Source organism: Zosterops lateralis (assembly GCF_965231275.1).
Source record: "Zosterops lateralis genome assembly, chromosome: 10".
Taxonomy (NCBI): domain Eukaryota; kingdom Metazoa; phylum Chordata; class Aves; order Passeriformes; family Zosteropidae; genus Zosterops; species Zosterops lateralis.
In genome coordinates this window covers 3,448,459-3,474,790 of record NC_139770.1, presented here as the reverse complement: position 1 = coordinate 3,474,790, position 26,332 = coordinate 3,448,459, and the positions used below count along the sequence as shown (strand labels likewise).

General features: G+C 43.4%; 1 protein-coding gene across 2 annotated transcripts in view; it reads right to left on the bottom strand.

Moving 5' to 3' along the window:
- Nucleotides 1–16,873: 16,873 nt before the first annotated feature.
- Nucleotides 16,874–26,332, bottom strand: part of SERPINI1 (serpin family I member 1) — a 45,465-nt gene continuing 36,006 nt past the window's right edge. For both annotated transcript variants that reach the window (XM_083868750.1, XM_083868749.1), the window contains exons 6-9: nucleotides 24,761–24,858; nucleotides 19,717–19,803; nucleotides 18,437–18,526; nucleotides 16,874–17,175 (exon numbers count right to left, since the gene is read on the bottom strand). In XM_083868750.1, the coding sequence (XP_083724876.1) occupies nucleotides 17,099–17,175; nucleotides 18,437–18,526; nucleotides 19,717–19,803; nucleotides 24,761–24,858 (352 nt within the window). In that variant the 3' untranslated portion in view covers nucleotides 16,874–17,098. The remainder of the gene's footprint in view (nucleotides 17,176–18,436; nucleotides 18,527–19,716; nucleotides 19,804–24,760; nucleotides 24,859–26,332) is intronic.

Here is a 26,332-nt window from a genome sequence, read left to right as displayed (position 1 = left end):
ACATTTATTATGAGAACTCTCTGAACTTAGGAGAGTAGGAGATATGGACATAGTGTTTGCATGCTCTATTACCTTTCAATTATTTTTATAGGAGTTTTATGAGACATTATGCAACATTTTGAAGCAGTTCTTCTGAGCGTAATTCAGTGACAAACACACCTGTAAGTTATGGCTACAAAGCCTCCTTGCTGATAGCTGCAGCATTAATTATCTTGCTTTATGCTTCATAAAACTACCCCCCCCCCCAAGACATAATTAACTTAATTAGGTCTTATCACCATAATGGTACACTCTTAGCATATTAACTAACTTTTTCCTCATAGATCCAACTTTCCCTGATGCAAAGCCCACATCCCAATCCACGTGCCTTTCACACATTTTCACTACAAACTCGATGTTTTTTTGTTGGGACAGCTTTTCCTTTCAGCACTCAGGCAATGAGACACCAAGGAAAAACAGGTCTGTATGAATTCCTGCTTTCCCTGCACAGCAATACAGGCTGGTACATTAAAAAAAAAAAAAAAAAAAAAAAAAAAAAGAAGACACTCAATCCTGTAACTCTATCCCTGTTGTCAAAGCATGTCAAGCAATGACTACAGGTTCGTGTCTCCTTGCACCCTCCTACCTTTCAGACATGTCTGGCTGCTGCATCAAATCCTCGCATCTTGCACGGGGCTATTTGTCTACAGGCAGAGCTTATCTTCCCATCTCTGCCCCTGCTCAGGGAGGGACTTCCAGAGCTTCTGGAGAAGGGGGAACCTGCCGGGATCCTTCCCGGCCAGGGCTGGATGGGGTTCAGTGTCTCCAGGGAAACGCTGTCACCTCGCAACGCAGTCACGTTAGGGGAGCTTTTGTTACCGATCCCTTAAGCACATCAAACAAATTCCTGGGCCTGATCGAGCTGGTATCAGTGAACTGTCTTTCCAGCAGGTGCCTAAAGATGGGTTGGTGATACCTGTGGCAGGATACGTGATCGTCCAGCTGGGTCTCTGCTCCGCTGGCTGCGGCGGCTTCGCTTTCACCAGTTGCTGTCACAGTTTTGCCCCACTTGAAGTTGGTATTTTCGTTGTCTGAAAGATCTCCTGCTTCATTAATGGCTTGTTTAAATGCCTTGTCAATGTCTCTATTGGATGAAAAAAAAATCTTTAAAGAGGCTGACATTTTATGTAATGTTCAGGAAAGTTCTTCATGAGCACCTCTTTGCTCTGTTAGGCGTTCTTGCCTCATGTACGTGCTCAGACATTTTAGGAAAGTCTTCCTAAAATCTTCCAGGCTTCCTTCTTCCAGTTTGCATCTGAGAATGAAAACAAGAGATTCTTCTCTTGGTGGGAACCAACAGGTCAGGTTTGTGTCTGGTTTTTACATTATATTTTTTTTTCTTAAAGCTCCGTGTTCTGAGAATCGGCCCAGTGAATTATTCCCTTCAAAATGTGTTTGGTTTTTGTTTGTCCACCCAGACAAAGTGCAGGTGCTGGCAGGTCCCAAGCTGGAATTGCAGCAGCCCAGGGTGGCTGTGGTTAGTCCCTGCTGAAGTTCATAGATGGCTTTTAAACTCCAACAGGAGTGATGGAACAGGTTTTAGGGGAAGGTTAGAGTGGAGCTGTAAATCCTGCCCTATTGATCTGCAGCTCCCACACCACAGGCACAGATCCTTCCTCACTCCAGCTCCTGGGCTCTGCACTGAGAAAAGAGGGGATAAATAGATTAAAATCCATGTGGAAAAAGTACACAATCCCCTCTGCCCTGGGATATTCAATTGGAAATGCCATATGTGAAAAACGAGGTTCACTTTTTCAGTAAATTTTAAGAGATAGATTTAATAAAAATTAAGACAATTAAGAGATAAAAAAGCAAAGTACGGCTGGGTGACTTGGCAGTCAGCTAAGTCCACACTTTGCTATATCAGACACATTTGTTAAGTATCTTTTCTATTACATCAGTTTGATGAATATTCATATTTTTCCATAAACTAGTTTCCATATTTTAGGAACTGTTTTGCATTGCCCCTCCTTGGGTCTGTTTTTTTAGAGCATTTGTGTTCCTTGGCTGTGTCTTCATTATCACCTCCAGCTGGGCCTTGGTCTATGCTTTCTTCAGATGGGAGATGCTGATAGTTGGTATATTAATAGCAGAGTCTTCTTTCCATGTTCACTGGATGTTACCCCGACCAAACAGACAGTTTAAACAGACTACATCAACTACTACCACTATGCCTAATTTTCTAAAAGCAGAAATAAAAGACTTACATCCTATATCCTTACCACAACGTTATTAATCATATAGCACACATCTTGGGAAAAGCCAACTTTATAATATACATTTATACCACCATATAGGCAAAACCTCTGTGGTTTAGACTTTTCTACCTTTCAGCTCCTTCACAGAAAATTTATTCCTTATCCTCCTTTTCCTTCACATTTCTCTGTTTCTCTTTTCGGTCATTACAAAGGCTGATCATTACAAGGCCATTCTGTACAGAAAGGTCTGTGCTTTCCCCAGAGGTTGGTGAAGGCTTCAAAACCTTCTCTTAGAAAATTCTGCTGGCAAATTTCACCGTGCCAGTAAAAGCAGAGGGGAATGATGGTAATTAGGGAATTTCAGCTCTATGCACAGGCGTTCTGTGGTTCCAAATGTTGAATTGACAGATCGTTATGTGAAATTCAACAAAGTAGTCGTTCCACACAGGTTTCATTAAAACTTTATGTGCAAAGAACTGAGTTTATTACAGGGTGGGCGAGGATGGGGTATTAAGAGATTCATCAGGTCACTTGAGCGAGTCATTTCTCTGTCTGCTAAGAATAAAGAAATTAATATCTAAATCAAACAAGATTGTAATTTGGGAGCCTTTCAACTCGCCATTTTTCCTCTGTCTATAAAATGAAAGGTATTGGTCCCCATCACAGCCTAATGGGCTTCAGATCTTTTATGGCAAATGCATTCCTCATAAAGCCCATGAAAAATTATCTCTGTGCTATTTCAGAGGAACGACATATTTTACATGGTGTCGGCCTTTCCATTATAAACACTATTTTTCAGATCTTTACAACCTGCCCATAAAAATGTGCTTCTGACAAGAAATTCAGCAGCGTGTCCCAGCTCTGCAAGAAAGAAATAGTTTTTCCCACTTCATCTAATTTTGACCAGTAATTTTGTCTTTGAATTGGGTAAAGAGGGGGTGGGGATCTGTCTCAACCCTGCGCCTCTCACATCATTCTTTGTCCCACTGGATTTTCCCCTGCATGTCCATGAAATATGTAGGAAGTGGACAGAATCCAACTCATCCTGAGGTCTGATTAATGACAGAAACTATCCCAATTATTGTCATTGCTGTAGGCCACCAGAGGCCCCGTTGTTCTGGGCACCACAGAAAGTCAGGAAAACAGAGTTTGCTCCAGAGAGTTTGTGCTTTAATTGAACAGAGCAGACAGACAAAGAGGAGGAAGAAAGGAAATTATATTATCCCTTCTCTTTTTATACAGAAATAACTGAGATGCTCAGACCATGAAATCCTGGCACTGTGGTAGCAGAAATTCTGTTCCTGTGCCCAGGGTCAGCATTCACACAGGATTCCCAGCCACTGACTTCGTTAAGACCAGACTGGATGAACAGTCTGGCTTTAAAGTCTGCCTTTACTGGCTGAGTTCCTGAGTTGACATTTTGTTAATCGTCATTAAAGAATATTTAAAAGCCATTTCTCTATTATAACAACATTTTTTCTGATTCAGGGATAAATCAGTTTGTTGATATAATTTTATGTTCTTTATGTAAAATCCTTTTTTTTTTTTTTTTTTTTTGGTGTTAACTTGATACATATTGGTGATGTCAAACCATCATTAGGCCAATGGCACCAGTAAAATCAGACTTAAACATGTAACAAAACACTTCAGCACCAGCAGAAAGTTAACTTTTATTGATCTTACCTGGTTTGAACACATCCAGGAATCCAGGGCATCCATGCTGGATGAGTCAGTTAGAAAGAGAGAATCTCTTGGGCTGTTTCAGAGGTCTGATGTGCACAGCCCTAGAAAGGAAACAGAGTTTTGACGCACAAATGCTCATCTGTGCCTGGGCAGATAAGCAGGCTAACACTCACTCAGACTATCCGGTTATTTTGCTGAGTTACCCAGGCAACACATTTCTTTTTGTCCTGCCCATTCAGGATTCCAGGAAAGTATTTGATTCCCACTGGTCGGGCTTGGAGAGCATTCCCAGGGAAAAGCCAAGGGCAACAGAATAAAGCCTTGGGCAGGAGGAGAGCAGAGTGAAGTGAAACATTTCATCAGGGTCACCAGACAAAAAGGAATCAACAACAAGCTGCATAAATAATTGAAGTGAAAACTATATATGTCTGCTTTTCTAAGGTGTTACAAACCCATGGGTTCCAGGAGGGTTGGAGGGGCTGTAACCAAGCAACAAGGGCTGAAATTTGGCTCTCTCTTCTGGAAAAACAATGGGCTTGCGAGTCAATAATGACAATGTCTGGCACTGAAGAGGGAGCCTTTCCTTGATTTAATAGTCCTTGGGTGAAGCTATAAGAAAAGATGTTTATGGAATGAAGAAAACATTTTTATTTGGTTTTAGGAGAGGCCTATTCCAGTATCAAATCTGTCTTTTCTAACAAAATGAAGGTCTACAATTTCTGGATGAATTAAACTTTTTCTGTCACTGAGGAAAGACAGCAAAGAAGTGACATTTCAAGATTTTCTTTCTCAAAACTTTCTTTTCAAAAGAAATAATGGACATAACTCACTGTCCCTTCATTTGCCTGTATGAAAAACATAATTGTATCCCAAGTAGAGCTGGTGGCACACAACACTCCTGATTGCTGATTTCTCCCTTTATTTACCTTACTGAAATGAGGTATATTTTCCCTTTTACCTCAAAACATGCCTTTTCTATTGAATGAAGTCATTGCATCCCTAACCCATGATGAGATCCTGATTAACCTTGCAGCCCTCAGGAGCAAAGCCATGGAATTCAGCTGGAGCAGAACCAAACCCACGTGTGGAAGTGGAAAAACCCCAAAGGCACCTGCCAGATCACCCCAAAGAGGACGAAACCTTCCCACAGGTCATGGTTTGGAGCTCGGTGACAAAGTGCCACCCATTTTAATGAGTTTCCTGTCACCCTCCACTTCCCCACCTGCCATTCCTGCCTAATCCTCAACATTTAAAAAGTCTCATCGGAAGCTGCCAGAACAAACAAATCAGGGGTTTGATGGAGCCACCCAGAGATGAGACCTCCAGTGTGAGGTCAGCCTCGTTTCCTCCATCCCCCTCTTTGTTATGGAGCTCATGTTTCATCTTCTCACCAGTTAATTGTTAATAATTCCTGCTGGAGCACGAGATTCATTAAGTACTTCCTAATTTATCAAACAGAAGTCTCATCAGGTAATTTTAATCATATGAAAATCATTCTAAATTCGTTTTGATAGACAATTTCCTGTTGCAGCCTAGTAAGTCTCCTTTTCCCCTGTGTGGTTGGAAGCTGCATCTCTGGTTATTCTCCTCTCTAACTTCCATCACTGCAGATGCCATTACACTTCCATCATTTGCTTGTATTTATTTGAAACTGCTGCCAGCTGCTAAAGAGTTATGTTTCCTTTTTTTTTGTTTAGAATTGATTACTTGAAATACATTGGAAATATTGGTTTATTGAAAAAAATTGGTTTATTTCATCCATCAAACCCCTGCCTTCCTGGAAACCAGATCTTGCAAATGCAGGAATAGTTGGGAGTCACCAGAGCACTTCTTTATTAAAGTGGTTTTTTCCAGGTTGTCAAATGTGAGATATTTGAGACAAATAGACATAATCTCTTTAAGCATAGGATGGAAAAATAATTGTATTGCTGGGCCAAGGTGGTAAAAAGTATCCAGCTCTACACAGGCTTAGAAAGGAGGAAAAGGACAGGAAAACATGGGGAAACAATGCAGTTGAATGACAAACATAACTCAGTTGTTTAAAATTCAGAGCTGCCTGTCCCCATTCCAATCAAAGAAGGAACTGAGAACTCTGAACGTGTATTTACAGGCAAAACTTGTTCCTGACATCTCCCGTTTTTTTTATCCCTATTCTTTCCCTGAGTCTCATTGCCAAAAAAAATTAAGTTCAAATGAATGCCTTGTTATTCAGTGTCTGCAAGGATAATAAAGATGTTCTCTAGCTGAGAGCAGCAAGCAGGGCCTCCTGTGATCATGGGGAAAAGAGGAGAGGAGCATTATGAGAAGAATCCACTGTTGTTATCAAAGGTGTTGTGTTCCATGCAGCTTTTGTCAGGAAATCCAAATAATTGGAAATCCAAATAAGTTGCTCCCACTTGCTTTCATTTGGAGCAAATGGCAGCCTTGTGTTACATAAAAAAAAAAAAGAATGAACTTCTCTCCAAGTGCTTCTTTTATGGGCAGGAGGCAGACACGCTGTAGCTGTCCACAGTTCCTGCATGTAAAGTCAGGAGCTGGCACGGCCTGCCAGAAGAAATTAAATGGAATGAAAATGTGTTCCTGCTCAAAGTCAGAGACTGCAGTTGCTGTATCACATCCCTGTGTCCTGAGGGCTACAGCACGTCCTCCTCCCAGCAGTGTTGGGGGAACTGAACCATTCCTGGGATGGTTTTCCACCTCTTTGTCCCACAGCTGAGTTGCTGGACCTGCTAAGCAGAGCATTTCTCAGCTACCAGCATTTCCCATCCACAAGGCACAGCTGTAAATATCTATTTTAAATCAGGTCTGCTGCCTTCAGTGGGGAAGGGATTATGGACTCAGAAATGTTCAGAACCCAAGAAGATCTTATAGCATTTTCATCTGAGTGATTTACCTTGCCTTTACTCTCCTCAGTGCTGCCTTTCCCCACCAGTTCTGGCACTGCAGGACCCCAGAGCTGCTGCTGGGACTTCCCAGAGCCCAGCCTGTAATCCCTGAGCAGGGCAGGGCTCCTTCCACCTGCATCAGTTTCTCCTGCCCAAGGCTGGGTTTCAATCAGAGCCTGGTGAAGACAAACCAGGGGCTGGAAAGGGAATGACTTTATCTAGTGCCTCCCTCTGCTTTAGCTCTTTTCAGCCCCAAATCCCCTCTGTGGACAAATCTCTATTTTTCAGAGGTCATTCCCCACCTCAGGTTTCTGCTTTAACAGAGCTGAAGTGATAAGAGGAGCAGTTATTCTTTAAGGGAAAATAAAAAGGATTAAACCCCATACACTGCACATCCATCCTGGTCTTTGGACTTCAAAGGGGCTCCGAGCCCACTGCTGGCCTGGAGGGGCTATGAAGGTGCTGTTAAACTACTTCATGTCACAATATTCCCCAGTCCCAGGCCTGCCAGGTCACTGAACCAGTCTCAACCATTAACTAAACCATCTTTCAGCTGCTTCACTTCGCTGCCAGCTCCATGCTGTATTCCCAGCTGGGAAATCAGAATTTTCTTTTTTTGCCTCGCGCTGGGGGAAGAAGACAGCCCTGTTCTCATTTATTAAATGACTCAGTGACCAGGTGTTCTTTCCTTGATTAAGGCAGTTTAATATTTCTGCTGCTACCTGTGCTTTAAAGTCTCCTTTCAGACCTGGCATTTTTCTCAGTTGAGTTGTGAAAGATCAGCAGCCGAGCTTCAGCCGCGTTCCTCCTCATTTTTCATGCTGCCTTCACTGTTTTTGGAGAGCTGCTGAATGCAAAATGAAGCTGCAAGAGCCTGTTTGCTCCACAGCCAGCAAGGCATGAAGCCCTTTTTTTCCTCCAGCTGTGGAGTAGAGCCAGAGCATTGCTAACAGAGTCGCTGGGGATGTGACTCAGGGGGTGACATTTCGTATCCACCGCGCGACACCAGATGATGAATGCTCACAGCAAAACACGGGGCTGGTTTAAATAAACAAAAATTAAATATATTTCTGTGATTATAGGAGTCGTGTTACATCTCGGAGGGAGCATCAGCTGCTGCTCCCAAGTGCTGCAGATTTGTCAGCTCATTCTGAAACGCTCTGGTTGTTCACTGGGTTTTCCTGCCGCATAAATCCGCTGGCACTTGGGGCCAGGCAGGACAGGGGGGATTTGGGCAGGGGGGGATTTGGCCAGTGGGGAATTTGGTCAGGGGGAGATTTGGCCAGTAGGGAATTTGGCCAGAGGAGGATTTGGCCAGAGGGTGATTTGGCCAGGGGGTGATTTGGTCAGGGGGTGATTTGGCCAGGGGGGGATTTGGCCAGGGGGTGATTTGGTCAGGGGGGGATTTGGCCAGGGGGGGATTTGGCCAGAGGGTGATTTGGTCAGTGGGAGATTTGGCCAGAAGGGTATTTGATCAGGGAGTGATTTGACCAGAGGGTGATTTGGCCAGAGGGTGATTTTTCCAGCAGTTTGGGACAGGGCTTGTTCTGCACATCAGCCTTAATCTTGTTTTACAGTCAGCAATTTCCAGCATCATATTATTCCCATTTTCAGCATTAGAGAGACACCATGGCAGTGTACCAGGGCAGGGACCTTAGCCCAGAGCCAAACCAGAGGGGATTCTCCCATCCCTGGGGTCTCCCATCCCTGGATTCTCCCATCCCTGGGGTCTCCCATCCCTGGGGTCTCCCATCCCTGGATTCTCCCATCCCTGGGGTCTCCCATCCCTGGGTTCTCCCATCCCTGGATTCTCCCATCCCTGGGGTCTCCCATCCCTGGATTCTCCCATCCCTGGGGTCTCCCATCCCTGGGGTCTCCCATCCCTGGGTTCTCCCATCCCTGGATTCTCCCATCCCTGGGTTCTCCCCCAGGGCACCAGGCCAGCTGTCCCTGCTGGCCACTGACCCTCAGGGTCTCCGTGTCTGTTCCACGCTGTTTCCTGAGGAATGGATCATTTGGGATGAGGCCAAAGGGGCAGAGCAGAGCCCTGGCACGGCCCCAGCTGGAGCCTGGAGTCAAACTCCACATCCACATCCCCTCCCTCTGCAGTGCCAGGGGAGGGAAAGGCAGGCAGGCAAAGCCCTGGATTGAACCAAATTCCAGCCAGGGATTGTAGGGGCAGGACAGAAGGGGAACCACCCTCACAGCAGAGTCTGGCCCAGCACATCCCTTCAGCTCCCAGATGTGAGCAGCTGGGAAAGGAGCATTTCCCTTTGCCCCACTGAGGCCAAATTTTAACAGCAAGGTGCTGGTTAAGTTCTGAGATTGACACCAGGAATAAATACTGATTTTTATCTGCTGTACCAGCTGTGCTGGGCAGGGATGAGCCTGAGCTGCTGATTCCTGTGCAGGTTTAGATAGTGTTACAGCAGCTGAAGTCACCATTGCCGTGACACACAAAAGCTCCAGGATGTCACAGATACCCCTTGGTTTATCAGATGGTGTCTTCAGATGTCTGTGCTGACTGTGAACACACTTGCAAAATTAATACTCCCCGAGCTCTAGTAAAAAAAAATAAGGCTTTGTACAGAAAGCCTAAAAAATAAGCCAGGCTTTGCAGCACTGATGGAGATAGAAATGTAAAACAACGTTTCCACTTGAAAACCTTTCTCTGTGGAGTATTCAGGATGCATTTCCTGGGAAAAGAGCAGAGACTTTGATCAGCCTTGCTCCTGAATGTTGTTCAGATTATCATGCTTGCCGTGAAGGGTGGAAAACAGGCTGCCAGCTGGTTAATGGCCCTTCTGAAAAATAGCCCTTCTCTGTTGCTTTTTGGATGTCACTTGTCATGGAACTATCAAAATATAATCTCTGCACTCTTGTCATCCATAGGAGGAAGCATATTTTAAGCAAGTGTTATCATCAAGGCTAAGAGAGCCTGAATTAACTTGTGCTCAGGACAATATTGCACTGCCAATAAATCCACTAGGAAGTTGTTCCATCTAGAAAATACCAAAGCAATTCTGTCAGGAGAGCTCTGCCAGCTCATCCCATTGGGAATGTGGCTCCTCTTCAGTGTCACCAGAGGCTGGGGAGCTTTGCCACTGCTCCTGGTGTTAAACACTGATATTCTTCATTCTCTGCCTTCATCTGTCTCCTCCTGTTAACCTGGTGGGTTCCCTGTGCTGTGGTTGCAGGCAGAGGAATTTGCTGCCATCAGTTTCAAGAAGCCAGAATTCATCATTCAACTCAGGGCACTGAAAGAGAGGAACCCAACCAAGGCAGTGACTGAGAAAAGGAGGGGGAAAAGAACCTTTTTATTCCCTCACAGGTATCCTGCACCAAGGAAAAGTCCTCCAGCCTCTAAAGCAAGAGGCACAGAGTGGCTTCATTATTTTGTACTCCATGATCTCACTGTTTCATGTAGTAACAGCTTAGGTTTGGATTATTTTCCATAGAAAAATAATAACAGGATTTGTGGTTCCCATAATACATCCCCATTCAACGAGCGAGTGTGTACACAGACAAAATGCAATTTTCTAAATTCTACATCTTGCATGAGTACAGTCTTCACCTTTTTTTTTTCCTGTAGAAATGCTGTGATTAGAAGCCAATTCATATTTTCAGGTAAGTGTCCTGAAGCAATTTTTGCAAATTGGGCAAAATTGGGCAAATTTTTTCTAGTCACAAAAAAATCCCAGGTTTATCAATTCCCAGCCAGTTCTTTGAACCCAAACTTCAGGGCACAGCCTGAGAGAAACCTGCACAGGGCCCAGAACTGACTGAAAGTAATGGCACTTTCTTTGTGAGGGACCACAAAGGGATTGGGAACAGGCTGCAGATGACAATGTAGCTTTTTCTGATGATGCTCTTTGCTCTGAGTCCTTTGGACAGTACAAGATTGTCTGCTGGATTGAAGCATTGAAGGTTATGGAAGCAGACATTCCCTGATTTCTGTTCACTGCATCTCTCCCTGAGGATGATGTGCCTGGATGTGCTCACCAGAGCTGCTGACACAAGACTGTTCTGCTCATGGTCCCAAACCCTCTGTCCCATGTGGGTTAAAATTCTAAAGCTCAGTAATTAAGAGATCACCTCCTCAGAACACTTTTATCTAGAAGTATGTGCACACTAAATGTGGAATGACACTGGGAAATAAATGGATTAAAATCACTCCAGTCAGCCTGGTCACTTTGCTCCCCATGGAGTGCAGCAGTAAGGCTGGCTCTGAAATATTGGGATGATTCACAAATGAGTTCTAATCAAAAAATCTGAAGTGAGCTTATAAACTGGAGCACACTGTCTTTGATTTTCTTTTTGTATAGACCAAGGAGAAAACTCTGTGGAGGAAAAATCAATGGAGACAAATGTAAAACCAGGCAGCAGCAGCAGCAGAACTGGCCTCTTTTACCTCTCTGGATTTTGCTGAGGGCTTTAATAGAATCACAAAATCACAGAATGGTTTGGGTTGGAAGAGACCTTGAAGCTCAGCTGGTTCCAAGCATCCTGCCAGAAGCAGCTCAGCTGATGAAGACATTCCTTGGTTTGGAGTTGGCAGGAGAGCTTTACACGGTCCTGCTCCTGGAAAATGCCAGACTGTCACTGCACACTGCTGACTCCAAGCTGCAGCCTGACCCAAGCTGAACATTTCCCAGCAGAGCCAAAGAATTTTGAGACCAGTATTCGTCTCATAATAAACTCCAGAGATGTTATTATTCCTGTGTCAGGCTGTGCTGGCTCTTTGGCTGTTGCCTTTAGAAAGATGCATTTACAAAATGCACTGACGATGACAAAAGCCCCAAATAAACAGAGTTTTTATACCACACTGTTGGTGACCAGTGAGATCTGGCACTGCCCAGAGTGTGATCCTTACAGGTCTCAGGGCAAGAAGGGCTTCCTGATATCTTTTATTTCTTATCATGTTTTAATATATTTCACTTACTCTGCTCAGGGAAAATGATCACCCAGTTACCACCAGAAAGGATTCCAGGCTGGCTTTAAAACAAAAAGAAAATGTGACTTTTAACAAATATCTGTAAATAGAGTAAAAAACTATGACTGGCTTCAAACTCTTCTGGTAGCATTAGAATATTTAAGGGAATGGTTGAAGCTCATCTTTTCCCATGGGCAATTCCAATCCCTCAATGAGAACATTAAAAAAACGATTCAGACACAATCCAGATTTCCTCAGTATCTTTTTCCTTCCTTTCTTAAAAGCATTTCTACACAAACACAGAATCATTTTTTTTTCTGTAGGAATTTTCCCTCGGTTTGTCCAAAAAGATCACTCTTTCCACAGGGAGGATGTGTGTTTATGAGAGACAGTAAAACAACTTGTTATCAGTAAAGCCTGGGTCATATCTGAGCCATCATTCCCATTGTGATTCAGTGTGGCTGAAAAGATAAAAACCCAGGCAATGGGCTCAGCTCCTGAGCTGCAGCAACAATTCCAATTCTTTCCTCAGCCAGCTCTTTGCAGACCCAGAATTTTACAATCAATACCTGGATCTGGGCTGGTACATTTATCTTTTGCACCTTTCTCCATTTTCCTGCCTGCCAGAGTGCCTGGCTGAGCCTGATGTCCTTCATCAGCCCCTTAGCCTGGCTCTGGCCATTGTCTGTAAACTGCAATTCCAGCTGCATTTCATCCCCTATTTCTGCCCAGCCTTTCGTTCAGTTTGCCTGATGCCTGCAGCAACTGGCCCATGACTTGGGCTTCTAATTAGTGCTGTAAAATGAAAATTAAAAAAAAATCTTCCTGTGGATGCTGTATGAAAAGGATGTCATTTGAGAAGCCCTTGCGGAGGGGGTGACAGATACCGAGTGTTAATGAGTTTCAGAGTCTCACCGTTGTGCATTGAGGGTGGTTTCTCATGCAGAACTTTGTTTCCCAGCCCTGAGCCGGCCCAGCTGGAAGCGCCAGGAGCTGCTGGAGCAGCTCACAGAGGTCCCAGAGAGCAGCCGGAGCCTTCTGTCTGTCGGGAACCCTGAAACTGCAGAGCAGCTCACCAGTGAATCAACTCCTTGCTGGTGTTATCTGAGTTACCAAGGCACTGCTTCCCTTTGCTTTGATCCAGCTCTTCCTAACCCACGCCTATTTTCCACTGCAGGGACAAAAGTGAGGAATGTCCAGTAAAAGAAACAGGAACAACTCAATAACGAGCTTGTAAACACTTTTGGAGTTGGCCTTGTGGTATTTTAAGAAAATCCTTATAGGAGCATTGCAGCCTCCTTCCCAGGAAGGGAGAACCCCTTGAACAGTGGTGGAAGCTCAGTGTGCCTGGGAATCTGCTCGGGCAGGAATTCCAGGGACTGTGTGAGGCACAGAGGGAAGGGAAGGGAAGGGAAGGGAAGGGGAGGGGAGGGGAGGGGAGGGGAGGGGAGGGGAGGGGAGGGAAGGGAAGGGAAGGGAAGGGAAGGGAAGGGAAGGGAAGGGAAGGGAAGGGAAGGGAAGGGAAGGGAAGGGAAGGGAAGGGAAGGGAAGGGAAGGGAAGGGAAGGGAAGGGAAGGGAAGGGAAGGGAAGGGAAGGGAAGGGAAGGGAAGGGAAGGGAAGGGAAGGGAAGGGAAATTGAAGAGGCAATCAAAGGAGAACAACAGAATAGGTCCAGCACATCAATGAGTCAATCCCAGTTATTTCTCTCTTGTAGAAAAGGAATTCTGTGTCCTGTTGCAGCGGTGGCTCTCTGAAATAACCCCAGGACAGCTCTGCCCAGGGGCTGTCCATGGGCACAGGTTAAAGAACAACCCACTCCTGACATCTCACCCCACACCAAGCACACGAGGCATCATGCAGGACAAAAACTGCCCTGGGAGCAATGAGCTTCCTCCAGCAATCCCCTCCCAAGGATCACAGTGAGGTTCACAACACAAAGCAGGTTTTTGAGGGTTTGTTCCCCCCACCTGCGATGATTAATCCCAGGAACTGGGGCAAACTCTGCTCCAAACTCGGCATCTCTCATTAGCTGTGCTGACATCTCCCTGTACTTGAGCTCTGTTCAGGACATCCAGCTCTGCAACACTCTCACAGGATTCCTGTCAAAAGGAAAGTCCTTCTCAGCTCCTTAGGATAGAGTGACATCTTGTGGTTTCTTCTTTTGTCCACCACTGACAAATAAAAATTAACCAAAGGAGCCCTGACTGAGTTTGGGGTTTGTTTGTCTCTGGTTTAACACCAAGATCTTGTTTCCTTGAGGAATCTCATGTCCTTGATTCCCACACACTGATACAGGAGTTCTCTCTGCCAACATCAAGGCTCGTGGAAGGAAAATGAAAATTCGTGCTTGGAACAGCAACAAACCCACTCTGACTCACACAACATGACAAATTCTGGTTGAATACAGACTCTACAAAACCCCTCAGGTGCTCAAGGTCATGCACAAGTGGGATCCTGGCAGTCAAATAAATCAATTTTCAGTAGAAGCACCACTGCTGAAGGGATTCTTGGGGAAAACATTTCCAAGTGCAGCTCTGGAAAGCATTTCCACCTGGACTCCAGGACATGTGTGCAAGAAGAAGATGATCCCATCAGGCAGCTGCAGCTGCAGCTCTGTCCCACCATGGGTCACTTAATCAGCACAATTAGAGAAGTTTCAGTGATTTATTTGCTGATAGAACTTCCAACACAAAACAGTTTTAAATTGAAGACTGCAAACCTAAACTCAGAGATGAGCTACAAATGACAAATTCCCCCTACCAAAAAAAAAACCCCAACCCCCCCCCCAAAAAAAACCCCAAAAAACAAACAAAAAAAACACACCAAAAACCACAACCCCCCCAAAAAAAGAAAAAAAAAAACCCACCAAAACAAACACAAACAAACAAACAAACAAAAAAACCCCCAAAAGACCCACACAAAAAACCCCCAAAACACCACCAAAATGATTTTGCTAGTTTTGTAGTGAAGCAGCAGTAGCATCTTCAAAATGAACATTATACAAAATGTGGAGTAAAAACCCTCATGGAACACCATTCATATACCTATTAACTGGCAACAATAGCTAAGATATTATTACTACTGAAAACTGTGGAAATAAATCAATTCATGTTGTTGTAAACCAGGTAATTCTCAATTTTCAATTAACAAAAAAAAGGTTATTTTGCATCTGTAAGGCCTGGGAGAGCAGCAAGTGAAATCACAAGTGTTTGCATTTCTGCTCCTGCTGGTTCTCCTGTGTGTCCACTCAGGCAATTCTGCGAATTTGATTTGGACTCTGTGATTCTGCATTATTCCACTGTACTTCTGCTCAATCCAGCTGCAGGGGAATTCTGTGCATTTTCCTGATACCCTCCATAAACCCTTCTGCCTGGCAGCTGTCTTTCCAAAATTCAAAACTTTAGCTCAAATCTCTTTTCAGCCCTTCCCTTAGCAAGGAATATTTTTGTTGCAAAAAACTGAGACAAAGAAAAGGCAAAAATTGGTCAGGAAGAATTTTGATGGACTGAAAACAAACATGACTGAAGGTTTCTCACATCTTACTCAGTCAGAGTGAACACCACAAAAATTAGCCTGAAAAAAATGTTAAAAATGTTCAAAAGCTTAAAAAAACAGGCTCCCCTAATATTAACCCCACAGGAGATCCTCAGCATTTGGGTCACTTTTACAGACACGAGAGGATGTCCACAGAACTATTTAAATTTGAAGGACCAGCCCACATCAAAGCTCATTTTACCTGCAGTGAGGCAGTTCTGGTCTTGGTAAAATCAGCCCCTGCTCCTTCTGAGCAGAACTCCCTTTTCCCTCCCCAGCACAACACATTTTAGCCTACACAAAGCTAAAATTACCATTTTCATCTAAATTTGAATACAAAAGCTGTCTTACCCAGTCCAGACTATAATACAGAAAGGTAATAAGCACCAGCAACACACTCAGGAACCCCATTTGTGAAACAATTCAAGGAGGCAGAGCTGGAAATGTGTTCAAAAGGCTTTTCTTGAAGGGAGCATTCCCAGCTCATGTCCTGGTCTGACCTGCAGGAGCTGCACCAGCAGCAGAAAAAGAGTCAACAACGTGTCAGATTTTGGAAGTTCTCTTTGCATGAATAACTTTGGGAGCAGCATCTCTGCTGTTCTGAAGTGAGTGAATGCCAGGGAAGCCTGTGACTGCACTTCAGCCAAAATCCATTTTGTTCCCATAGAATTCCAAAGAGAAAACTTCTATTGACTGAGAAAAACCCATTTATTATCCAAAGGTTTGTATTTATGAACTGTTACAAAGGAGCTCCTCCCTCCTTTTATCTCTCACCTTTTTAATAACCTCTGTTCTTTTTGTATTTTGCACAATGAGGGAGGAAATAATTATATGTCTCTCTGCTGACAATGGGTACTGCTCTTCCTCTTCCAAATGGAAACAGCAACTCATTCCCCTGCTAATATTTACTTGTGCTGCATGTCATTCTCCTCTCTGTCAGCCTGTTCTCAAGAAAAAGTTAGGAAATGAAAAGGATGATATTGTTCCTTTAGATATTTATTTGTGAATTGAACACTTTTAGACACTTAAAATTGAGTTGAGGTGTTTTTTTGGTGGGTTTTTTTGGAGAAAGAACATTCTAGAGCCCTGAAACAAGAGACTGAAGAGCAGAACTGCTGTGGGGGAGAAAAAATATGTCCACACAAATGCCATTACTACTGAAGTCCTTTACTGGAGTCACACACAGAGCTTTCTACACTGACAGTCTCAGATATTCATGCGATCAGCTTTTATTGGCATCAACACTTAGGGGGGGCAGTGGCAGAGTCACATGCAAGAGCATCCAGAAAAGCAGAACTCGAGAAACACGTGGGAGAGTTCACACAAAGTCTACCACAGTCAGAGAATCAAATCCACTCAGCTCGGGTTTGTTCCATTCCCTCTGATCAGGCATCACAGGCTGTGATGTCCTGAGATCACAGTGTCCACTTGTGCTTCTTCAGCTCTAGAAATACCCACCAAGCTCTGCCATCTGCATTATTCAGAGCTGCACACGCTCTGCTCCTGTCTCATTGATCAAGTCACTCTTTTGGACTGTAAAAAAATTACAAATAATGGATCTGCAGTTTTCTGCTTTACAACTCACTAGAACAAGAAACAATTGTTGACATGTACACAACTTTATTTTAAGGACACAGCAATCACAATGACAGAAACAGAACCATTAATTTAATACTGTAAGCTTTCCTCTGGGAACTGACTTGCACACAGTTAGATCCGAAAGCGTTTTGAAACAGTGTCTTGGGGGGGAAAAACACAGCAAACCTTAAATATATTAACTTCAAACTTTATGTGCTTATCTCCTCCTTTTGGTGGCTGGTGGCAGTTAAAGCTTTTCAAAGTCGTGGCCACTTGAATTCATCGCCTCAGGGTGCATTACCCTTCCCATGAATAACACGGTACCTGTGGAGAAAAGGGGGGAAGAGGGAAGGGAGGGAAAAGTGTCAGAGGCAGAAGGAGGAGCTGAGGATTTAAGATGATGAATACCAACAATAACCTCCAGAGCAGGGCTGTGTGATTGTCACAGAAACAAATGGCTCAGAACTCGGTACAGGAAATGGCTCAAGAGCCCTTTCTGAAGACAGAAACTAAACCTGAGCACTTGGGCTTGTCTGGAGACGAAGGGAAACCAAAAGGATTTTTTCAAAAGGTTTCCAAGCTCAGATTTCTGGATTAGTAACAAGTTTTGAAGCTTTAGCTACAGTTGTTTGCAACTCCTCTTTCTACACACAACAAGAGTTCTTCAATTTTAAGAACAGCCCCAAAGTGACCAAGTTTCACTCTATCCTGATTTGAACTTTTCTTTTTGGGGAGATTTTTGGCTATTGAGTAGCAATAAAGGCCAGATACCCTCCTCCAGGTATATCTTCTATCTAATGTGTCTACAACAGTAAGAATATTCAGTTTTATTATGGTTAAAAACCCCCTAAGAGTTGGTATCCTGCCTTGCTGGGCTGGTTTCAGCTGGGATGCAGTTTATTGTCTTCTCAGTGGCTCATCCAGTGCTGTGCTGGAGTGAAATCCCACCAGTGACTCTGCCTAACCAGACTGAACATCACTGCCACTGAATTGTTTAGTGAACACTGATCCTGTGGTGGGAACACAAACACAGACCCAGAAAACCTCTGTGGGGGCACAGCAATGTTTGATCACCCAGTCACATCCACATCACTGCAGCAAATTACAAATATCAGCCTCAGGAATTACTTATTCCTTTGCCCCCTTTGCCGGTGAGTGCTGCTCTCATCCCTCACCTGCCACAGAGCACTTGGAGAGCACAAGAGAATTATTCCCAGCTGTAATGTCCCTCCATTATGCAAATCATTTGGTACTGGGAACACATTTCACTGGTGTGACTGCAGCCAAGCTCTCAGGGAGTGCAATGATTATGGATACTCAGGGCAGTAACACTCTGTTCTCACAGCAGAAATGGGGAAATTTTCTCTTCCGTGAGCTTTTTTCAGAGTTATGTCACATGTTGGTGTTTTATTTGGAGAGAGATTCAGGGCCATGGAAAAGGTGAGTTTTTCAATATTGGGTATTTTAAAATAAACTAAGGGAAATTCATAATACAAGCCCAGTCCGTTGGTCAAAACATGAATTTTTCCTTTGACTTCTTGAGGATGTGCTGTGAAAAACTCAGAGAAGTCTGCAACAATCTCACCTGTTCTTCTATTTCTGACCAAAAAGAAGAAGGGATGGTCCACTATGACTTGGGGATAGAGCACTGCCATTCTGCTGATGGCAATCATTCCTAGAGGAAACAGAACACAGGCAACTTGTCAAACAGCTCAGCCCCTTCTCCTGCTCTTCAGCAAGAGACCTTTGTGCAGCCACTGAAGTCCCACACCCAACACCAAAAAAACAGCAGGAAAATATTCCCTGGAAAGGAGAGAGACCTGCAGAGTAATTGCCTGTTCTGGCTTGAAGAATGATTAACAATGCAGAGTGTGCTGCAATTTCCCAGGCTGAGGGAGCAGCATATAAATTTGAAGATCCAGAACCTTCAGAGGAGTTACGAGTGCTGCTCACTCAGTGCATTAACCAGCACTGTTGACCTGTTTTACACAGTGCAGAGGGAAAGGGAACCTTTCATAACCAGGGAATATGTAAAAATTCAATAGGCTGATCCTGCAGCTTTTGGCTGGTGTTTTTACATAATGCAGAGCTGAAGGTAAAATTAACTGTGAATCAGGGAGAATTTGGCCCTTTGTTATTTTTATTTGGAGGTGCATGGATTTCTCCAGGATATTATTGCTAATTCTTAGTGTTTCATTTACTTCTAAATTTTCACTCCACTGTTCATAAAGACTGGAGCATGTGCATAGAGACAGTTGGGCACAATTCAACCCAGACCTGGCAAATAATTCTTCCTTTCCTCAAAGACTGGCAAAGCAGAGGCAATTAGAATTCACCTAATGATACATATGGGCAACAAATTAAACTTATTTTCATGTGCCATTCTTGTAAACCAAGCACCTGCCCCCAGCATTAACAGGGGACAGCTCTGGTTGTGCTTTCAGCACTTCCCATTTTGTCTCTCTGGATGTGAGCTTATTAAAATGCAGCTGCCACAACAACCCTCATCTCCTTCTAACTCTCCTGGATCAAATGCTCCTGACCACCTCAATTAGCAGGTGAAAAATGATGAATGCTCCTTTCCTCATGAAGGAAACAGAAACTGCAGTCTGTACTCTGCTGACAATCAGAAAGGAGAATAAAGAAGAGGTTTTTCACAGGATGCTCTAAATTCTTTGTAAAACATGTTACAAAAATGCCAACAGTTCTGATTTGCAGAATTCTCTCCTGCAAGCAGCACGCTCGTTATGCTGTGTCTCCATGCTGCTATTCAGCTTTCCTGGCTGTACAGCAAATCAGTTGTAAAAAATTAATTAGCACAGAATACTCAGACATTTGATTTAATTCTGCTTTTCAGTCAGGTACCTGAGGCAGCAGCAGCTTCTGATCCTTCCTCATTAACTTCTAGAAATGCCTTGTGAAATGCCTTTGCAAGGTAAAGTTCCTTGTTATCTGCAGAGGAAAGGGGAACATATTTCAAGTGGCTCAACAATAAGATTGAAGCATTTAAAGAACCCTCCCCAAACACTGCCAAAACCCCAACATTATCACCCACCTTCTACACCAGGCAGGGAAGGAGAAGAGTTTTCTTGCACTAAAACACCTTCTGCCAATCCCTTCTAACAGCAGCATTTACCTCACTCAGATTTGTAATGCTCTCCTTCACCATGGATATTAAAATAGCTCAGGACTGCCCCGAGCTCAGTATATCAGAGAGGGCAAAAACAGCCCTTGGAATCAAGATTTTAAATACAATTAGTGGGGAAAAAAAGATTATTACATTATAGGCTGATACTTAGACATAAAATAAATTCACTTCTGCACTAGGTACAACACAGGCTTCCTCCAGGAAAATGAGGTCTATTCTTTATTCCTCTATTATATTTACAAGAAGCTGAAGGTATTTATTGCAAGAAGCACCACAGAGCTAGTTCTTTCCAATCTTGTTTGTTTCCCATCCTTCTTTGTCAGTATTTTAATTTCAGTCCCAGGCTGCTCCTGCTGAAGTCAGGGAATTTTCCCCTGGTTTTTGTTGGGTGCTGAAGGATCAGCTCTATTGGAACACTCAGTAGGTGTAATACCAACACACCCAAAGCCATGAGGAGCAGCAGCTGGAAAAGTCTTTCCCCAGCAGATCTCATTTGCTGCTCTCTACACTCAGCACTGAATTAAACCTCCCAGTTCAGCTGCTGCACTTCAATCACACCAACAAAAGCCCAAAACATCCCCTCGGGGATTGTGTGCAAAAATATGGATGAGGCTGCTAAAACTGGTACCAGTTCCAGACTTCAGTCCCAAGCCCTCAGCAATGCTGTCCTGAAAGCTGGGATCCAGTTTTCACCCTGCTCCTTTAAAACATGGCACACGCAGCACTCACTTGCCTTCAACATTCAGCAAAAATCTTAAATCCAAATACATTTTAATGTTCAATCACAAGGCAACGCCCACTTAGCCTAATCATGTATTTCAATTAATTCTTTATTACTGCAGCACTGAAGCCTGATCCTGTGCTCTGTAATATTCACAGAAATGTTTCACATTTTCACTCTCAGAGCTTTATTTTGCACAGCTTGGTGATGCTTCTGGAACTCCAAGGTGTATTCCTGGTGAGAAATAGCACCTCAGAAAATTGCTCTCCACCTGCTGGGCTCAGAGCCCCTCATTCTGAGAGCACTAACACTGCTAACATTTACCATCAGCTAGAAAAGGTTGTCTAGTTGTGAATGCTTTCAGGCTCTGAGTATTAAACCCAACATTTGAAGTTGACAGGAGCACAAAAAATGCCCCCGCAGATAAGACCAGTGCACCCAGTTAGCCCAGCCCACTGCACCAGATATGGAATTGCTGCTTCACAAGAAGATACAAAAAGCTCTGTAGATGAAAATTGCAGCAGAACTTACAAGAGAAAAATATCCTCTCACCCAGCATGTCCCTTATACACTAACTCAAGTTTCTATACACAGAGTGCCTTTATTCAGTGCAGTATAGAGAGTTCTGATTGCTCTGGAGCAATTTCATTTTTTTCCAGTCCTGCCAATCTCAAGGAACACCCAGCAAAGATCCCTGTGGTTAAGTTTTTCATGAAAGAAGCTCTTTCTATTTGTTTTCCATTTGTTGCCTTTCACTTCATTGGATATCTTTGTCCTTGGATGATGAAAAGAGCAATTCCACATCCCAAATTACCTTCTCTAGGTCCTTCTCTTTATATTGCCACTATCACATCCTTCTCATTCATCTCTCCCTGCAGCGAATGAATCTATTTTCCTAGGAAAGCATAATGTTGTCCCTGAGAGTTCAGGCAGCCTTTCCCTTGATCCAGGTAGTGAGTGTCACATCCCTGGATGCAATTCCCCCATCTCCTCAGGGTTATCCCTCACAGCTTCCACAGGCGACAAGGTGGGGCTCATCTGAGCATCTCCCATCACTTCATTCCTCTCCAGGAGTTTCTCTGAATGTAGATTTCCATAATGTTGGCTCTTATCACTTAGGAAGATAGAAATGAAATTAAAGAGGATTTTGTGAACACCTCAGGGAAGTCCCCTGAGGATTTGTTGCCAGAGTTTCAGCTTTGTGCAGGCCCAGGGCTGACCCAAGGGGAGTGGGAGGGAGCTGGAGCTGCCCCCTAATGAACACGACTCTGCTGGCACCACACTCCATTTGTCACTACTCTCCATATGTCTGCAAACTCCCACTCAGCTGCCAACTGGCTGCTCTGCAAGTCTCATTTTTAAAAAAAAAATACCATGTGGGTTTATTGGCTCTTCTTGCTTAGGCTGTCCCAGAAAAATGATATGGATGTCAGTCAAGACTTCCAAGAGTTATTTACTGCACTGATACTCTTCTAACTACCTCGGATTGTGGAAGGAAGTCACTGAGATCCCTCCATTGCTCACTGTCACCCAGGTCACCTTGCATTGAAAGCAGCTGCTTTTAAGGCTCTATAAAACAGGCAGAAATATTATAATCATTTAAAGGAGTTTTAGTATTGAAATTGGTTCAGTGCTAAGTCTTGAGTGGTGTTAAAACACTCGAGCAGGGAATTTATGTGATGTGATAAAATCACAATGATAACATCTCAAACAGCAAAAGTCGTTTGAAGATTATTTTGGACACCTGATGGACTGAGATGCAAGAAAATACTGTCACAGTCTTTTCTGAAAGTGAGAGTCAGAAAACAGCAGAGCTGACAGCCCAACAGGAATGTCCTCCTACTCACCTGTGCCAATTGTCAAAGAACTTCATTTCTGCAAGGGAATAACATTTGAAAAGTGCACCTGGATTAACACTTTCTCTTTGGTTGCTCAGAAAATCCAGACATTCCAGAAGGTAAAACTGTCCCTTCTGGCTCCATTTTTCAAATTGAGGGGAAACAGCAAAAAAAAAATAAATCTGAATATTGAAAAATAATCCTGCAATTTGGTTTATATCCACTAAAGCCACACAGAATTTTGCTGAGCTCACCAATCTGATGACAGGATTAGGGTCACTGCTGGAATTGCAGGAGACTTTCCCTGGCAGCAATGCCAGAGCCACAGGACAGGAGGAGGAGGAGAGGATTTTTAAACGCAACCAAAATCCTCAAAAATCTCTTTAGATTTAATTGGATTTATATCTTCCTAAATTAAGTGTCCATTTGAAGATTTTTTTTTTTGTTGAAATATCTGCATTTAAGGCCTCATGAAGTGCTAGACTTTCCAGAGGGTTGACCCTGAGATGCACATAAACTTCCATTTCCCTGCTACCTGCTGTCCCATTCAGCTGTCTGTAAAAGTCAGCTTTAAACAATTTCTCCTCATGACTTATTTTCCCTTCCTCCATCCAGATTTTAAATTATGAAAATTAGAAAGAAGAAAAGTATTCTGTATTTTAAATTACTTAAAACTTCATTTAGACAGCATCGACTGTGGGGTTTCCATTAAAGACATGACTTCAAAACCATTTTTTTCTTGCTTAATTATCAAATAACCTTTTCATGCCCAGGTGGAACAACCTCTTTTCAGTGAAAAGCAGGAAAGCTCCAGTAAAACTCAAGATTTTTCTCTATACACTGCTCTGTACTTAAATAACAAGAAAATCTTTAAATGGCAGAGGAATTAATTCACTCATGCAGAACACGTGGTGCTTTGATTTTGTACAGTACAATTGTCAGAATTATTAAACTTTAAACAAATCATTAGTTACATGGATTAAGCCCCAAGCACGTGATTCTTTCTGCCAACCTCTTGATAAATAGATGTCCCTGATCTATAAATGAATTTTACATGGAACTAAATAAAAAGCCAGGTGCTGCTTTTGTGGTTCCCTGTGCATTTTCCATTCTCCTAGGAGCTTTTTCTCAAGTAAATAATTTCCCATAAATAGACCAGAATTTAGTGGGAAGCTGACTTTTCATTGAGCTGGCAGAGAAATTGAAGGTGTTTTTCTTCAAAAGAATGCTGTTTCTTTGAAAAAGGGGATTTTTCATTTATTTCAACTCTTTTCATATTGGCTAAAGCCAGCTTTTCACCCAGTTTCACTGGGAAAGTAAAAATGGCAAACCAGTGGAATAAACTACATGCTACACTATAAAGAACATTTCAAACTTAGCAAAAATGAAAGGATGTGAACATCACAAATATTCCTCTGTGCATGTGGGAGGAAAGAAGTCAAACCATTGGTAATAAAGGCAAACCCAAGGCACACAGGTGTGATTGTCCCAGAGTCAGACAATGGGGAACAGGGATTTCCCACCAGCTGAGGACCTGCCTGCATGGCTGGGGAGTAACAAATGGAGCTAAAATAACCCCCAAAATCATTTAGAGGGCCGTGTGCAACTTCAGCACAGAGAAACTGTGGCTGCCCCATCCCTGGCAGTGCCCAAGGCCAGGCTGGACAGGGCTTGGAGCAACCCAGGAGAGTGGAAGGTGTTCCTGCCCATGGCAAGGGGTGGAATGAGATGTTCTTAAAGGTCTCTTCCAACCCAAAGCATTCTGTGACTCTCTGAACAGCTTTAGGAGGAATTAAAATCAAATATCTCATTTCCACATGGATTTTTATAGGTACTGGATATTTCAACTTCTGTTGAATGCAGGTGGCATTTGTGCCTAAATTGCTTTTATCTCCCAACTCTTCCTTCCCGTGCTGCTTCCAGGTATCTGGGGAGAGGAATTAATTGTGCAGCAGTTTAATGCTCCTCATGCTGGGAACAAACAGCACTGGAGACACATTTTGATCCCCCCTGGGGTGTGGATCCCATCTGCCACCCAGCACTGCAGCCCTGCACTGCTCCAGTGTGCATCTGCCTCTTGCAGGGATCACACTTTGTCTCCATTTCTAATGAGACCCAGCTCTGGAACACTCAGAGTGAACTTTCCCAGGTGAAAAATATATTTCCTCATCAGCCTTGAGAGACAGGACAAGAAGTTCTTACCAGACATGGCAGTGAGGTCAGCACTGCTGCTGAACAGCTCTGTAATTCCCAGACCTCTCCAGACATCCTTCAGATCAATTTCCTGTTCTACTGAGAACCTGGAGAATGGGAGAGAAAATTACAAAAAGCCAGATTGTAAGCACTACTTACTGTTATTAGAAGATTAAATTTTCTAGGTGAAAACACCAAGATAAATAATGCAAAGTAGGGGAGCCGGGGCTGCTGACACCTTCCAAGAAATGCTTATAAACAAATGAGTTTACTCACAGCTGGATTTTTTTTTTTTTTTTTTTAATACAGAAGCAATCAAAAATATGCTAATGGTATGTGCAGCCCCTGCCCATAAAACTGCAGTGCAAAATTATGCAGCAGCTAATGGAAATGCTTACTTTTTACACAAGAGGTTTTCTCTAAAACCTGAATTTAATTGTGCAGATACTAGAACAGAATAGCAAATGAGGCAAAGGACAGCAGAACTTCCCAGAGAGCTGCTGGCAAAGGAGGAGTAAGAAAGATACTCCATTTTTACTTTGATGCTATAAGGAAGACCAGCTATGAATATGAATATAAAGCATTTCTGATTCAGCTTCTAATGAGTGTGGTGGCACAATTGTAATTGGGTTTTGATTGTGAGTAAAGAGCAGGGAAAACAAATAGCTGTTAGTTTAAATGCACTGAGTGTAACCTGGAAAAAGTCCTGTTCTAGGCTGGAAGGACAAACTCAGATCTACCCCGAGGGCAAAATTTTGGGCAAAAACTTGTTCCATTTATACACCGATTTTAAAACGTTGTAAAAAGCTATGCCTGGTGTCAGTAAAACAACAACAACAAAAGACCTTTATGGATGGACAGCTGGAGAAACACAGAAATATGGCAGAAAAATATTAGTAATGGCAGCCCCAAGCAGAAAATAGCAGATGTCTGCAGACAAACACAGGAGAGTGACACAACTGCTTGTGTGGGGTGACTTGTGGGTGCTCTGGAGAATGAGCAGATGAATTATCAGTGATTTATGATTTGCTGGCAGGGGCTGGCTGGAACTGTCCAACACAAAGCATGGGCTGTAGGAAGCTGTTGTGGTTTCTGCAGCCACAGCTCAGCCCTTGGTGATGGGGCAAAGAAGTGCTAGAACCAAATAAATCTTTCTGTGCAATCTGCTTTTTTTTTTGGGGATTAAACTCCCCAAGTCCATGGAAGAACAACATGTTCTTTCCAGGGGAAAGTCTGGTCCAGAGCTGTGGGCAGGGCACAGCTGAGGGAGAGCTGAGATGTCCAACACCTTGGCAAGCAGCAGCCTTGGCAGCTTGAAAAGGAATCATCTGGACATCAAACAGAACTGGAAAAGAGTCAAGTGGATCTTCCTCACTTACACAAACCTGAAAAGAATCCAGTACATAATCTACTTTCATAATGGACTTCTAAATGCCACTAGAAGCCAAAAAATCTGGGGTGGGATGGATATCAGCCAGAATTATCATTATCCAGAGAAGAATTTTAGGACTTGAAATAGGATCTGGAGAGAGCTCAGGACTGATAAATCACTGCTGGAATCATGTTCATGCACCTTGTCCA